Source organism: Xiphias gladius, chromosome 7 (genome assembly GCF_016859285.1).
Source record: "Xiphias gladius isolate SHS-SW01 ecotype Sanya breed wild chromosome 7, ASM1685928v1, whole genome shotgun sequence".
Lineage (NCBI taxonomy): Eukaryota > Metazoa > Chordata > Actinopteri > Istiophoriformes > Xiphiidae > Xiphias > Xiphias gladius.
The window spans coordinates 27,158,075-27,170,307 of NC_053406.1; the positions used below are offsets into that span (position 1 = coordinate 27,158,075).

The 12,233-nt window shown below is 47.3% G+C and overlaps 1 protein-coding gene across 2 annotated transcripts in view; it reads right to left on the reverse strand.

Annotated features, from left to right (window-relative positions):
• The window catches only part of ece2b (endothelin converting enzyme 2b), a 34,066-nt gene that overhangs the window by 16,662 nt on the left and 5,171 nt on the right, over nucleotides 1–12,233 (reverse strand). The window contains exons 1-5 of one of the 2 annotated variants that reach the window (XM_040130518.1): nucleotides 8,885–9,203; nucleotides 6,307–6,393; nucleotides 3,773–3,908; nucleotides 2,557–2,772; nucleotides 1,245–1,369 (exon numbers count right to left, since the gene is read on the reverse strand). In XM_040130518.1, coding sequence (XP_039986452.1) covers nucleotides 1,245–1,369; nucleotides 2,557–2,772; nucleotides 3,773–3,908; nucleotides 6,307–6,393 — 564 coding nt within the window. In that variant the 5' untranslated portion in view covers nucleotides 8,885–9,203. Of the gene's footprint in view, nucleotides 1–1,244; nucleotides 1,370–2,556; nucleotides 2,773–3,772; nucleotides 3,909–6,306; nucleotides 6,394–8,884; nucleotides 9,204–12,233 lie in introns of those variants that run through there. The other variant, XM_040130517.1, reaches the window with a different exon arrangement.

Here is a 12,233-nt window from a genome sequence, read left to right on the forward strand (position 1 = left end):
ACTTGAGATCAGACTATAGTTCGGCTTCATCTCTTTAACGACCAGGACTAATAAAACTCTACACGTTTGCTGATGATACCCTCTTTTTTGACTGTGATTTGTTTGATAATATTGACACTATTATTTTCCTAAACAACACTTTGAATTATAATAACGAGATCCACATATTACATCAGAAGATCCACACAGGATAATATAGCTCATGGATCATAAGTTTTGTGTCTCAGTTTTAAAGTTTAAATTTACCCTATTAAAAACTCCAACAAATGGAATGGACTCCAATGGAGAAAAATATTGACAAGATCATATAAGATTACGTTTAGAAAAAAACGTTCCAAACTTCTAAACCTAGAGAACAAGTCTTTCTGGTATTGAGCTAAAAATGTAAAGTTTGATACATTTCTTTAATTATTTCATTACTTTAATAAAGATCTTCAGTCAGTCAGATGATCTAGACCCAGCAAATGGAGAAACCTTGACTTTGAACTTCTGAGTTTTATCTTTACCTCCGCCAAGGAGTTTGTGTTTTAAGCCGAGTCTGTTTATTGGTTTGTTTTTCAGCAGGATTATGCAAAAAGTACTGAAACAATTTGCACCAAACTAGTGATTTTTTTATCACTTTCTTCAACGTTGCGAGATAGGGGATTTTTTTTGACATACTCGTCAACAGTTGGCCTTGGCGGAGACAAGCTCTCCACAGTGTGCCAAGTCACCAAAATCGAAATGGTTCTTCTTGTAAGGACCACGAATGTCCAGTTCTGAGATCATCTGGTCATTGGTTATCTTGTGAAAATAAAGTTTGTCCTGATGGTGGCGCTAGAGGGAGAATCATTCTGTCATTAACAAACTAAAGGGTTCAAGGAAGGAGATCAGGATCTTTCATTAAAACCTGTCCCACAGTCAGGACCGGCTGAGCTGTCTACGGGCCCCTGAAAAGATGATCCGAGGGTCCCTACGAACCCCATCTTAAATTCTCCCGCTCTCTGTTCCCTTTGTGTTTAGTTAGTAATTAGTCTGTAGTAACTTGATTAAGCGCACAAATAAATAATACAAGCTTCAAAACTGTATTTGAGCACAGGGCCCCTCTTCAGGACAGGGCCTGCAGATGATGTAATAATGTTGTTTTCTCTTTCAGGCTCCTGTAATGTAACCAACAGAGTCTTTGTCGGAGGGAGTTAAACCATGTGAGACTGTTGCAGTTGAGTGATGCAGTCACCATGGTGACGAATTGTGTTAGTGGTTACCTTGGCGATGAGGTCTATGAGAGGCTGAGCCCCCAGCTCTTCGATCCTCTGCGTGTTGAGACAGGACAAGTAGTAGGACTGAGTCTTCCTCTCGGCCTCGCTGCTGCCGTTAAAAGTCCCGTTCTCTAGAAAAACAACGGAACGCACACACGATCGGGGTTTAACGTTACTGCAGGTGGAGCAGGGGCAAGATCCTGTTCACACCTGCGGAGACCAGGGACAGAGCAACTTGTGCCTGACGAAAATCAGTGGAAATGCTTTAACTGGTTTAATTGTACCGAAAATGACCTTTAGATCCATTGATAGAAACTTTACATTACAGATGTCCAGCTGATTTTGGGCATGCCGATGGATCGGACCAAGGTAGACCGGGTCTGCCCTAGTCTGGATCAGATAAAATCATCCAGTGTGTGGAGTTCTGATCCCGTCGCTGCCCATCATTCTAGATATGATTCTTTTAAACATGTTTTACATCTATGACTGGTATCAGGACGGTAACATCGTGTGTGTGTGTGTGTGTGTGTGTGGGAAGAACTATAATAATTATCAGCTCATTAATTCATAATCCACTTTCCACTCTCTCTGTAGTGGTTTCAGTTCTTCTTGTCTTCACTCCATCCACCATCACCTACATTCAGCATTTTACATCAGTTTCCTTCATGTTTTTTTGCTCTGGCCTGCAGGTAAATTAAAAAGGCAAACTTCTTTATTTTCTACAGGGACACCCAAGAATTTGTGCTCTTGCAGGATTTGGCAAGGTTTTTTGGACAGATTCGTGTCCTGATCTACTTACTATGCAGCGTGTCATCGCTGAATTTAATCCCTCAGTATCTGTTCCATCCTGACTAAGAAATCTGTTTGTATCGGTGGAAGTCAATCTTTCATCTAGTCTCTGCAGGTTTCTGCTGGCCTTCAGGTCTGACCCGACCTTAGGGTTCGATTGATGTTACATTCCAGCATCTTCCTAGGACAATACTTTCATGACACGTTGTCACCTGTAACCAGATGTAGGACAGTTGCACTGCTTCCTCCAAGGTGACAACAACCTCAACAATCAGAGCTGGGTCCGTGGCTGTATGAAGCCTGAGAAGCAAAACCCAGGACAGAAAATGTCCCTAAAGCTCTCGCTGCTGCTCATAAAGTTTATTCTCTCCACTTCTTTTTCCCTCATGTGGATTTCTGCAGCTGGACAGTGAGAGGACGACACTTACAGGGATTTTAAAGAGTCGAACAAGCTGAAACTGGCAAAGAGAGGGGACGTGATGAGGTTAGTGTCGGCCTGTCTCTCTCTCTCTCCACCCGTCTGTCTTACCCAGCAGGTGTTTCAGCAGCGCCTGGTTCTGCTCCCAGATGCTGTTGAAGGTGGACCAGCGCGATCGGCCGTCAGGCAGCGGGTTCTTCCTCATCCAGCCGCCGCAGGCAAACTGGTAGAAGTCTTGGCAGGGGTCGGCGCTGCGGTCCATCGCCTCCACCATCTGACTGGCCACTGTGACGCACGCCTCTGACAGGCACAGGCCATGCCCGCCGTCTGCACGGCATCATGGGAGATTAAATAGGTGAGGGTGAACCAGACAGGACAGAAAACTTAAGCTGCATGAAGCAACTTTTAACTGTTAGAAAGGGTTCAGACGCAGGGTGAGTCAGAACTTACAGAAAGAGCTCTTTATTATTTAAGGAGAGAAAGAAAAGAGAAGACAGAGGAGTTGGAGAAGGATAAGACAGGAAAGGAAAGGAAAGGAGGGGGGAGGCAGGAAAAGAGAGGGGGAGGCAGGGAATTGAAGGAGACAGGGAAGGAAAGGAGGAGGTAGAGACGGATGGGTGGGGTAGGAAAGGAAGGGAAATAAAATGAAAGGAAAGGGGACGAAAGGAAGGAAGGGATGGGCTGAGAAGGAAAGGAGGAGGTAGAAAAGGGTAGTTAGGGAAAGGAAAGGACAGTAAGGGGAGCAGGGAAGAAAAAATGACGACGGTAATGAATGATATGCAGCGGTAGGACAGGATGAGAAAAAAGAAAAGGAGAGGGGAGGCTAGGAAGGAAGTGCGGAGGTAGAAAAGGAAAGGAAATGGGAGACTGAGACGTATAAAGAGGTAGAGAGGGTGAAGTGGAAACGTTGGGACTGAGAGATGGAGATAGGAAAGTAGAGGAGGAGGAAAGGAGGAAGCAGAGTAGGAAGGAGAGAGGTGGAGAAAGTTAAACGGGGGAGGAAAGGGAAAAAGAAAGGAAAAAGGAAAAGAAAAGGAAGGAGGAGGCAGGGAAGAAGAGAAGGAAATAAGGAGGTGGCGAAGGAAAGGAGGAGGTAGAAAGGTGAGGTGCGCAGGTAGGAAAGCGGGGAGGGAAGGAAAAGAAGTGGTAGAAAAGGGCGGGAGAAGGTAGTGAGGGGTATGCGGGGTCAAGAAAGGAGGGGAAAGGAAAAGAGGAGGCTGGAACTGAAATGAGGAGACAGGGAAGGATAGGTGGAAAGAGAGGGAAAGGAGATAGGGAATAAACAAAGGAGGAAAGGAGGAGACAGGTGTATGTGTGATAAATCTACCTGAGCTGAATCCCAGTCCCAGGACCAGCAGACAGGCCAGCAGAGACAGCAGGGCAGCCAGCAGCAGGACTGAGAGCAGAACCTCCAGCTGAGTCCTCCTGCCCAGGATGTCCACACCTCCCTTCCTGAAACCAATCTGAGACACAGAGACACACAGAGACAGAGAGTCTGAATGCAAACAGCTGGACGAGAACTGTCCATCTCCAATCCGAGGCCCAATGGGATACACATGTATAACCTCTCCAGTGTGTTCTGGTCTCCTCCCAGTTTGTCCAGAATATGTCCCGAGTGAAGCGTCCAGGACGATCGGCTCCCTCTTTGCAGATACGTTCACTGAGAACATTTCCTCCTTAATATTGATGAAAAACCATAATCTGAGCGGCGTTGTGTTTCTCTCGCCACGCTCACAGGTTGTCATTTGTGTTTTGATTGGTTGCAAACCTCAAGAGGGTGGGTCTCACTCAACATGAGCCGGTCTGAGGGCAGACGCCAGGAGAGAGCGGGAGCAGAGCGGCGTGCTGCCAAGGGCCAGCGAGATTTGGTTGATAGACTATTACAACTGATGACCCTGATCCCTGAAGTGTTCTGGTTCAGTTTCTGTCTGTTTGTTAACTTCAATGACCTCGAGCCGACACCGAGCGCAGTGCATGGGTGTTAAAACGGGAAGAGGACCAGGACGGGGCTGGAGGAACCATCGGTGAGTGAGTGACACGGTGGAAAGTGGGTTGAGCTCATCTAGGATCAGGTACGGCCAAAGGTCTATCGTGGCCTGTTAGTGGCCGATAGTCAAGCCAGTTTTATTCATACAGCCCAAATCTCAATTTTGCCTCAGGGGTCTTTACAATCCGGAGAGCAGGCAACACCCGCTGTGCCTCAACGCTCTAATGGGATAAGGAAAAATTCTCCCAAAAATCCTTCAACGTGGGGAAAAAACCCAGAAGAAAGCTCAGGGAGAGCGACAGAGGAGGGATCCGTCTTCCAGCCATGAGGCTCAGTGGTGATTAAATCCTCTAGACCTGACAACAGCGCATTCTACCAGCAACACCTGCGCCCCAACGCTCTCAAAGCGCGTTTGCTGTTGAAAATTGGTGGAAAATGAAAGCAATTTCTCAGAGACAAGTCGCCAACAGAAACTCATTTACGCTTTTTAGGACCGGACCCAAGAAGGCAGGACTCGGACCTGCTGTTTAGTAAACAGGCACAGACAACAGGCCTATTTACCGCAGCACGTACACGGAGACTTCAGACGCCCATCGTGTCACTCTGGGAGTGAGATGACGTTACTGTTACTCAGCCGGAGTCTTATCAGCCAACCCTTTCTCCTGGAAATGATGTTTTTACACAACTAATCCACGACAGCAGATACGTTTTGACGGAAACATAATGGAGGAAATGTTGTTGATTTACGTATCTGACTAGTCGCAAACACGTTTATCCTGAACGTGTCAGTAAAATCCTCACAGACATCGTGTTTGTTTTCCATCAAAATATCTGATCCTGCAAAACAACATCCACCTGTAGTGACTCCAGCATCATTAAACTGGTTTATGGTTCTGTTCAGACTCCCAGAGCACCTGGTTCAGCTTCAGACCAGGAAAGGTCCTGGTCTGGTTTAAGACAGAAGAAGTTCACAGTGACTTCAGACACAACCTGTTTATTTACACTGAACCGAAACCACCATCTTTCCCGAACCTGAACCAAAGAGCCGCTGGTGTCTAAATTGCAGATGGGGGTCAGGATGTGAACCTGACCTCTGGTTTGACAGTCCTGAACTTTGTGCAACCTCCCTCCACCCCAAAGACCTCACTGCGGCTCCAGTAATGTTAACAAATGTGTGTGTCCATTGACTCAAAACAACATTGCCTCTGAAAATGATCCAGCCGGGGGATTGTGTTCGTCAGCACTACATCGTTGGTTTAGTGTATAAACTGAATTTCTCTGAGACAGGGTTGTGTCAGTACCCTAAACTTGTGTAATGCCTCTCAATCTGGACCAAAACAGGAGACGGTCCAGCCTGTATCCAGGATTCTGGCTCCAGAGGTGCTGCCGTATGAGGCGGTTGGGCTGAGTCTTTGTCCGACGCATGTATCGCTGTGTGTAACTGAAGCTCCTCTTCCAGAGCTTCCTCCGCCCTCTCCTCCACAGAGCTGACTTTTGTTGTGCAAAGTTTCTGACTGGCAGTTCTCCAGACCCCCCACTGCTTCTGTCTTTGTGGGTGGTGGACCCACACAGAGGTGGCCCCCGCATGTGTTTTCAGTCTGAGCCCCCCCCCCCAAGGTCTTTCTCCGGGAAGGGTGTGCTGTCACTCTGTCCTGGGATTTAAATCCCTCTGAATTCAGGACTTCATCTGGGACCAGCTGGCCAAGGGAGAGCAGATTTCCTGAGGGCATGACTGAAGTTACATTTGTAAAGCTCATGTTTGAGCTCAGCTGAGTCACTGTCCTCTCTGAGCTTCTCTGACAAACTGTTTTTTTCCTCTCTACCAACTTTCTGTTACTTCTTCTGTTTGCTGTGCGTTTGTCGCGTTCACTGACCTCCAGTCTGTCGGGAGACGAGGCTGCCTCAGCCGGAGCATCCGACATCTCCTCCTCCTCCAACGTAGCTCGCTTATAGTTGGACATCTGCAGAGAGGGTGAGACAGACAGACAGACAGAGAGGCAGACAGGCTGTCAGTAACGTCCACACTAACGCAGATCAATGAGAAAACAGTCGGCATAAATCTAATCTCCAGAGTGGGAACAGAAGACAGAGCTTTTCAAGACTCAGTCGTCTGATCATCAACCTTCATAAAAACTAAGTGAAGTCAGCCTGGCTGCTGGTCCAGGTCTCACCCAGTGCCTGCTGGGATAATCTCCAGCCCCCAGTGACCCTCCCCAGGATAACTTGGTATAGATAGTGGAGGACTGGATGGACCTCTTAGCCACGCTGGCGTCACGGCTCTGGGGGTAACAATGTTGGTCTGTCTGTCGGTCGCCACTTTGGGCCAGACTGAAATATCTCAACGACTATTGCAGGGATCGTGATGAATACACTCAGGGTGCCCAGGTGACTCTAGGTGACCCTCTGACCTGTCTTCTAGCGCCACCGGCAGGCTGGCATTTGAGATTCATAGTGAAATATCTCGATAACTATTGGCCGCACTGCTACGAGAAGGACTCTGACCTTTGCCTCTTTTAGTTTTTAGCGGATGGTTTAAACCAGATGCATCGTCGGCTGTTACTGGATGTGGCTGGGTGAATCTGGGGTTCGAGCTTCCTGTTGCTGTCGCTCTTTCTGGATGGTTTCGATGAGCCGTTAAGACGACACGACGCTGTTAACCAATCAGACTCGTGATGTCTTTACTTCTTTCCGAAGCGTACATTTATATTTAACTATGTATCCGGTACTGAGAATTATGTCGGTATTACGTGGTATTCTAAGGTCAGAGGTCAGAGAGAGAAAATAAAAATCAGATTTGTCCAGTAACTTGTCTCAATGACAGAAAACGAGTTTCATTTGGTTCTTCTTGCGTTTTGTGAATGGAGATTTCAATAAGCCGGTAAGTTGGCTCTTTATCGGGACAAACCGCAGACGAGTAGCACTTCTTTTCTTTATTTGAAGGTTTACAGGTAAATATAATGTTGGGTCTGAGGTTTGTATCCTTTAGTTTTATACACGTGTTACCAGAGGATGCTTGTTAAATGTTTTACGTTTGATAATCTCATGTGGGATGGGCCAAATAACCAGAGCAGTCTGCTGTACATGCAATTTTTTAGATTTTGATCCTAATGTTCATTTCATAGCCGCTTTATGTTTTGGATGCAGAGTCACAGCTACATTTATTCTTTCTGCGATTACGCCACCGGTCTGTTGGCCTCTATTTATCCCTGTATGCACGTTTGCTCTTTAGCTGACAAACTGTATTCGAGTCGTACGGTGACTAAAGTTTATTTAGAATTTAATCTAGTTGAATCTGATCAAATGCCACAGTTTAAACTGAAGCGGAGAGCAGTGACGGATCAGGACTGTAACGTTAAAGTGAAGGCAGAGCAGAGCGCAGGCTCAGCATGAGGAGATATTTAACTGTGATCAAATAAATCTCCACTTCCTCTGTTTACACCCCCCCCCCCAAGTCATTGTGTGGCAGAAATATAAACAGTGCAGCGCTCCACCCTGCAGAGAGAGCACACACACACACACACACACACACACACACACACACACACACACAGACCCTGGGTCAGCCACACAAACAAGTTGTGCAAACTTGAACCGCAGCCGAGTTCACACCGTTTCACCACAACGGCAGCTCGAATACTGCGTTTGGTTACCGTGGACGCCAACGTGGTGCAGAGCAGTGCAGCCACTAATGCTGCTGCAGCGTTCTGCATGGAAGCATTACAACTACAGGACGGCAGAACAGATCCACGGATACTCGCGATCCTAATGACTTTGCTGACCTCTTGACCTTTCATCTGCGCTCATCCCCCCCATGTCCTGAGAGATGTCTTTTTTTATGTTGTTAGCACAAAATAAAGACACTTTTTCCTCTCAGGTCCCCAGGGCCTCTGTAGATTTCCCTGGTGTGAGCCCCTCGGTTCAGATGAAGGAAAATATTCGTGCTCCAGCATCTACTGATATTTTAAACAGCAGTGTTCTTCCAACGTTGTGTCAACAGTTTGGGGAGCACCCTTTCCTGTCTCAGTGCTTAAGAAGTCAAGACTGAGATAAGTCCAAAACACCTAGGAGATTGAGCACTAGACTGAGGCAAAACCCCCACAAGTTAAAACACCAGAGTCAGGGATGAGTCCAACTCGAAAAACCCACAAAATGCCTGTGAACCGGGGACAAGTCCAAGCGAAAACACAGACGAACCAGAGTCAAAACACCCACGAATCTGATTCAAAATTCACACGAGACCGAGACAAGTCAGAGTCCCGATTCTGAGTCAAAACACCCAAGTCTCGGTCTGAGCCGAAACAAACACAAAACACAAGTCCCCCCGTGAGACCAGGACCAGTCAGAGTCAAATACCCACGAGTCTGAGTTAAAACACCCACAATATCCTACAGTCAAAACAACCGCGAGACAGCGTCTCAGAGTAAAGACTTTGAAATGAAAGAAGGGGAAAACCTTGAGTGAAACAAGTAGTTTTCGGTTCCTAAGACGCTCTGAACCTCAGATTGTTGGTAGGACTTAGTTCTAAATCTACCATCATTTCTGAGAGACTCTGAAGCTACGAAGCTTTTCAGAAATAAGTCTTCGCTTTAAGGTCGTTTTGATGGATTTCACCATCAGATGAGCCTTAAGAAGCCTTTTGGAAACCAAGTTCTGGTCTGAAACAGCAGTAGCAGCAGATCTGTCTCAGTGTCAGTCCTGGTCAGGTGGGTGGAAACGTCTTCCTGTCTGTCCCCTGAGTCTCCACAGAGTCTCAGTGTCCTACTTCTGCTGTCTGATGTCCTGCAGGAAACTGAAGGTTTCCAACTGTTTCCTTCCCCAACACCCTCACTGAAACCCGTCTGTCTGCCTGTCTCTCTCTCTCTCTCTCTCTCTGTTTCAGTCTCTGTTGGTGTCTCTCGTCCAGCTCTGTTCTCTTTAATTGATGACGCACGCAGAGGGGGAGAGAGGGGGGAGTGGGCGAGTGGGGTTGCTAGGAGACGGGAGTGTGTGTTATATCTCTGTGTAGAGGGTGATGTCACTGTGTGTGTGTGTGTGTGTGTGTGTGTGTGTGTGTGTGTGTGTGTGTAATTAGATAATGTGTGTGAATCATCTCCATTCAGCTCTAATGGAGTTCACTGCAGCTTATATAACATCTGTCTGTCTGTCTCTCTGTGTTTGTCAGTCAGTCCTGGCCGTGAATTCCTTTTGTCCCCTCGCAGCCTCCGTACTCCGACCTGACACACAAACACTGCCGAGGAAACATTTTAACCATCAGCAACTCATCTACGTTTCTCCGCATCAAAACAACGAGATGGATCAGTTTCGTCTCTGTGCATCCAACATGTGTTTAGCCTAGCTTAGCACAAAGACTGGAAGCGGGGGGAAACCGTTAGCCTAGCTCATCAAAAGAGAAAAAAAACAAAAAACAAAAAACGCACCCTTCTACACAAACTGCTGCTAGAAACATTTCTATTTCTGCAGTAGCAGAAGTTTCCAAACACTAAATGAGAATACTATACGTTACCACGAGAAACTCACGAAGGCAGCTGCAAAAAAAGTATGTAGAGACGTGAAAAAACACCTGAAAAAGTATATGTGGACACCTGAAAGACGGCATCTGGAAAAAAGTATCTGGACACCACATGAACATCTGAAAAAACAAGTCAAAAGTTCTGTCAGACGCAGCAGAAACAGATGATACTGAAGGTGTCCCGTGGAGTTTTACTGTTTGCCTTCAGTGTTTTTCCTCAAAACTGACTGTGCGCGCCCTGGAGGTCTAACAAATGTGCTGAATGCGTTTGCTTCCTCATAAAGCCAGATTAAATCCAGCATTAGTTACGTCCATGTTTACTAGCTAACAGCCTTCTCCTCCACTGCCTTTGCTGCTGCATCGCTGCACATATTGTTGTGTTGCAGCCACCCGTAGATGAGTGGAACAGTGTGAAACCACTGGTTGCAGCTGCATGAGATAAACAAACATAAAAGAAAAAAGAAAAAAAAATCCCCCTAACGCAAGTAGAGGTCAAAATCTCCACAGGAAACGTTTTAGTAAGTAAGAGGTGTAATAAGTAGAAGAGTTTCAGACGGTGTTTAAGGGTTCGGAGTGAAGACGTCAACAGGAGAAGGTCCGACTAACAATAATAAAAGATCATACGGACAGACGCCCTCGTCACCGCGTCACTGAGCGCGTGCAGACCAGCCCCGCGTCCTCTCGCATCGAACTGCAGCAGCTGCTGAACATTAACTCCAGCCCACGCTTCTCTTTAACAGCAAACACCGAGGGACGGGGCGGGCAGGACACTGCGCACATGCGGACATCCAGCATCAATAAATCCGGATCAGTTAGTCATCAGTGCGGCAGAGCAGAGCCACATGACAACAAAATTACATTTCCATGCAGGAAACAGTGGGAAAAGTTCATTCATCAGTAAATTACATGAGAAGCCTTTGAAAGTGAAGGACGAGTATGTGACGGGAGGATGAAAACAAAGCTGATCTGATCCGTTTACGATAAACAGGAGAACAATCTGAAAAGCTCTCTGGGCCATTTCAACCCCGGCTTCTTATGTTTTCTCGTTTCCAGTCGAGTCGTGTAACGTCTTGGAAGTGCCAGGCGCCAGTTTAGGATCAGGATTTAAAGAGAAGACCTGGTCAGTCAGCTTCACCGGACCTGGTGAAACGGGCCGAGGGGTTTCTGAGGACGGACTAGAAACTACCTGCACCTCTGTGGTCTTTAGCCTTTACGGTTTAAACCCTGAACCGCGAAGAGTCACGCTGCATTAACGACTAGCAGTTGCCTTTTGTACCGTAGCCACGGAAACAGACAACAGTCACTGGACAGTCCCTGCAGTCCTGCCGTTACTGAAGAAAACATCTAAACATGATGATTATGTTGTGATCAACGTGTTTTGTGTGGTTTCCATGGGAGTTGGGGGACATCTGTCCTTGCTCTGATAGAAAAGACAGGCCCCTCATCCCTCTGAACGGGACGGGTCCAGTGCAGCGCCAACACCCCCTCCACGGCGTCGTCCGGCACCTGAGGACGCATCGGCAAATCAAGGTAGAGGAGATACTCCTGGTAGACGGCCGTGTGATGCGAACAGCGTAACTCTACAGTTTAGCGGCTGGTGGTTCAGACAGAAGAGAAATGATCAGAACCAGGTTCCTGGATCAGATTTCAGCTTCTGACCTGAGACAACGGCCCCTCTCGTACGCAGACCCTGGTTTCAGTCTGAACACCTGAGCTCTGCCGGTTCCATCAGCGTGTGTGTGATGCTTCTGTGTTTGTGACCTGATGAATCCTGGGGGGGGGCGATGAAAATTAAACAAAGTAAAGCTGAATTTAATTCTGCTGACCAACACTGGACCTCCTCCACCAGCTGCCTCCGGACCTCAGCACCTGCAGGTCATCACCACCTCCCGTCTCAGCCGCTCCTCTGTGACCTGTGACCTCTGTGCAGAAACACCTCCTCGACACAACACAGGTCCGGCCTCATTTACTGCCCCCTGCTCCCCCCCAGAGCTCCATCCACCCTAGTCAAACCAACAGAGACCAGTCTGAGTCCGCTGGTCCCGACCTCTGAAACCACTGAAACCAGTCGGAAGGTAAATGATTAGTCTAGGGCTGCGACTAACGATTGTTTTCACGGTCGATTAATCGATTAGTCACCTCTGCTGACTAAGGCTGTCCTGTTTCGTCCAAAACCCAGAGAGATTCGGTTCATTGTGACAGAAAACAGAGAAAAACATTTGAGAGGCTGGAAACTGAGAAGGCTTCTTGTTTAGTTCGCCATTTTCCTTGGAAAATGAGTCGATACATTGA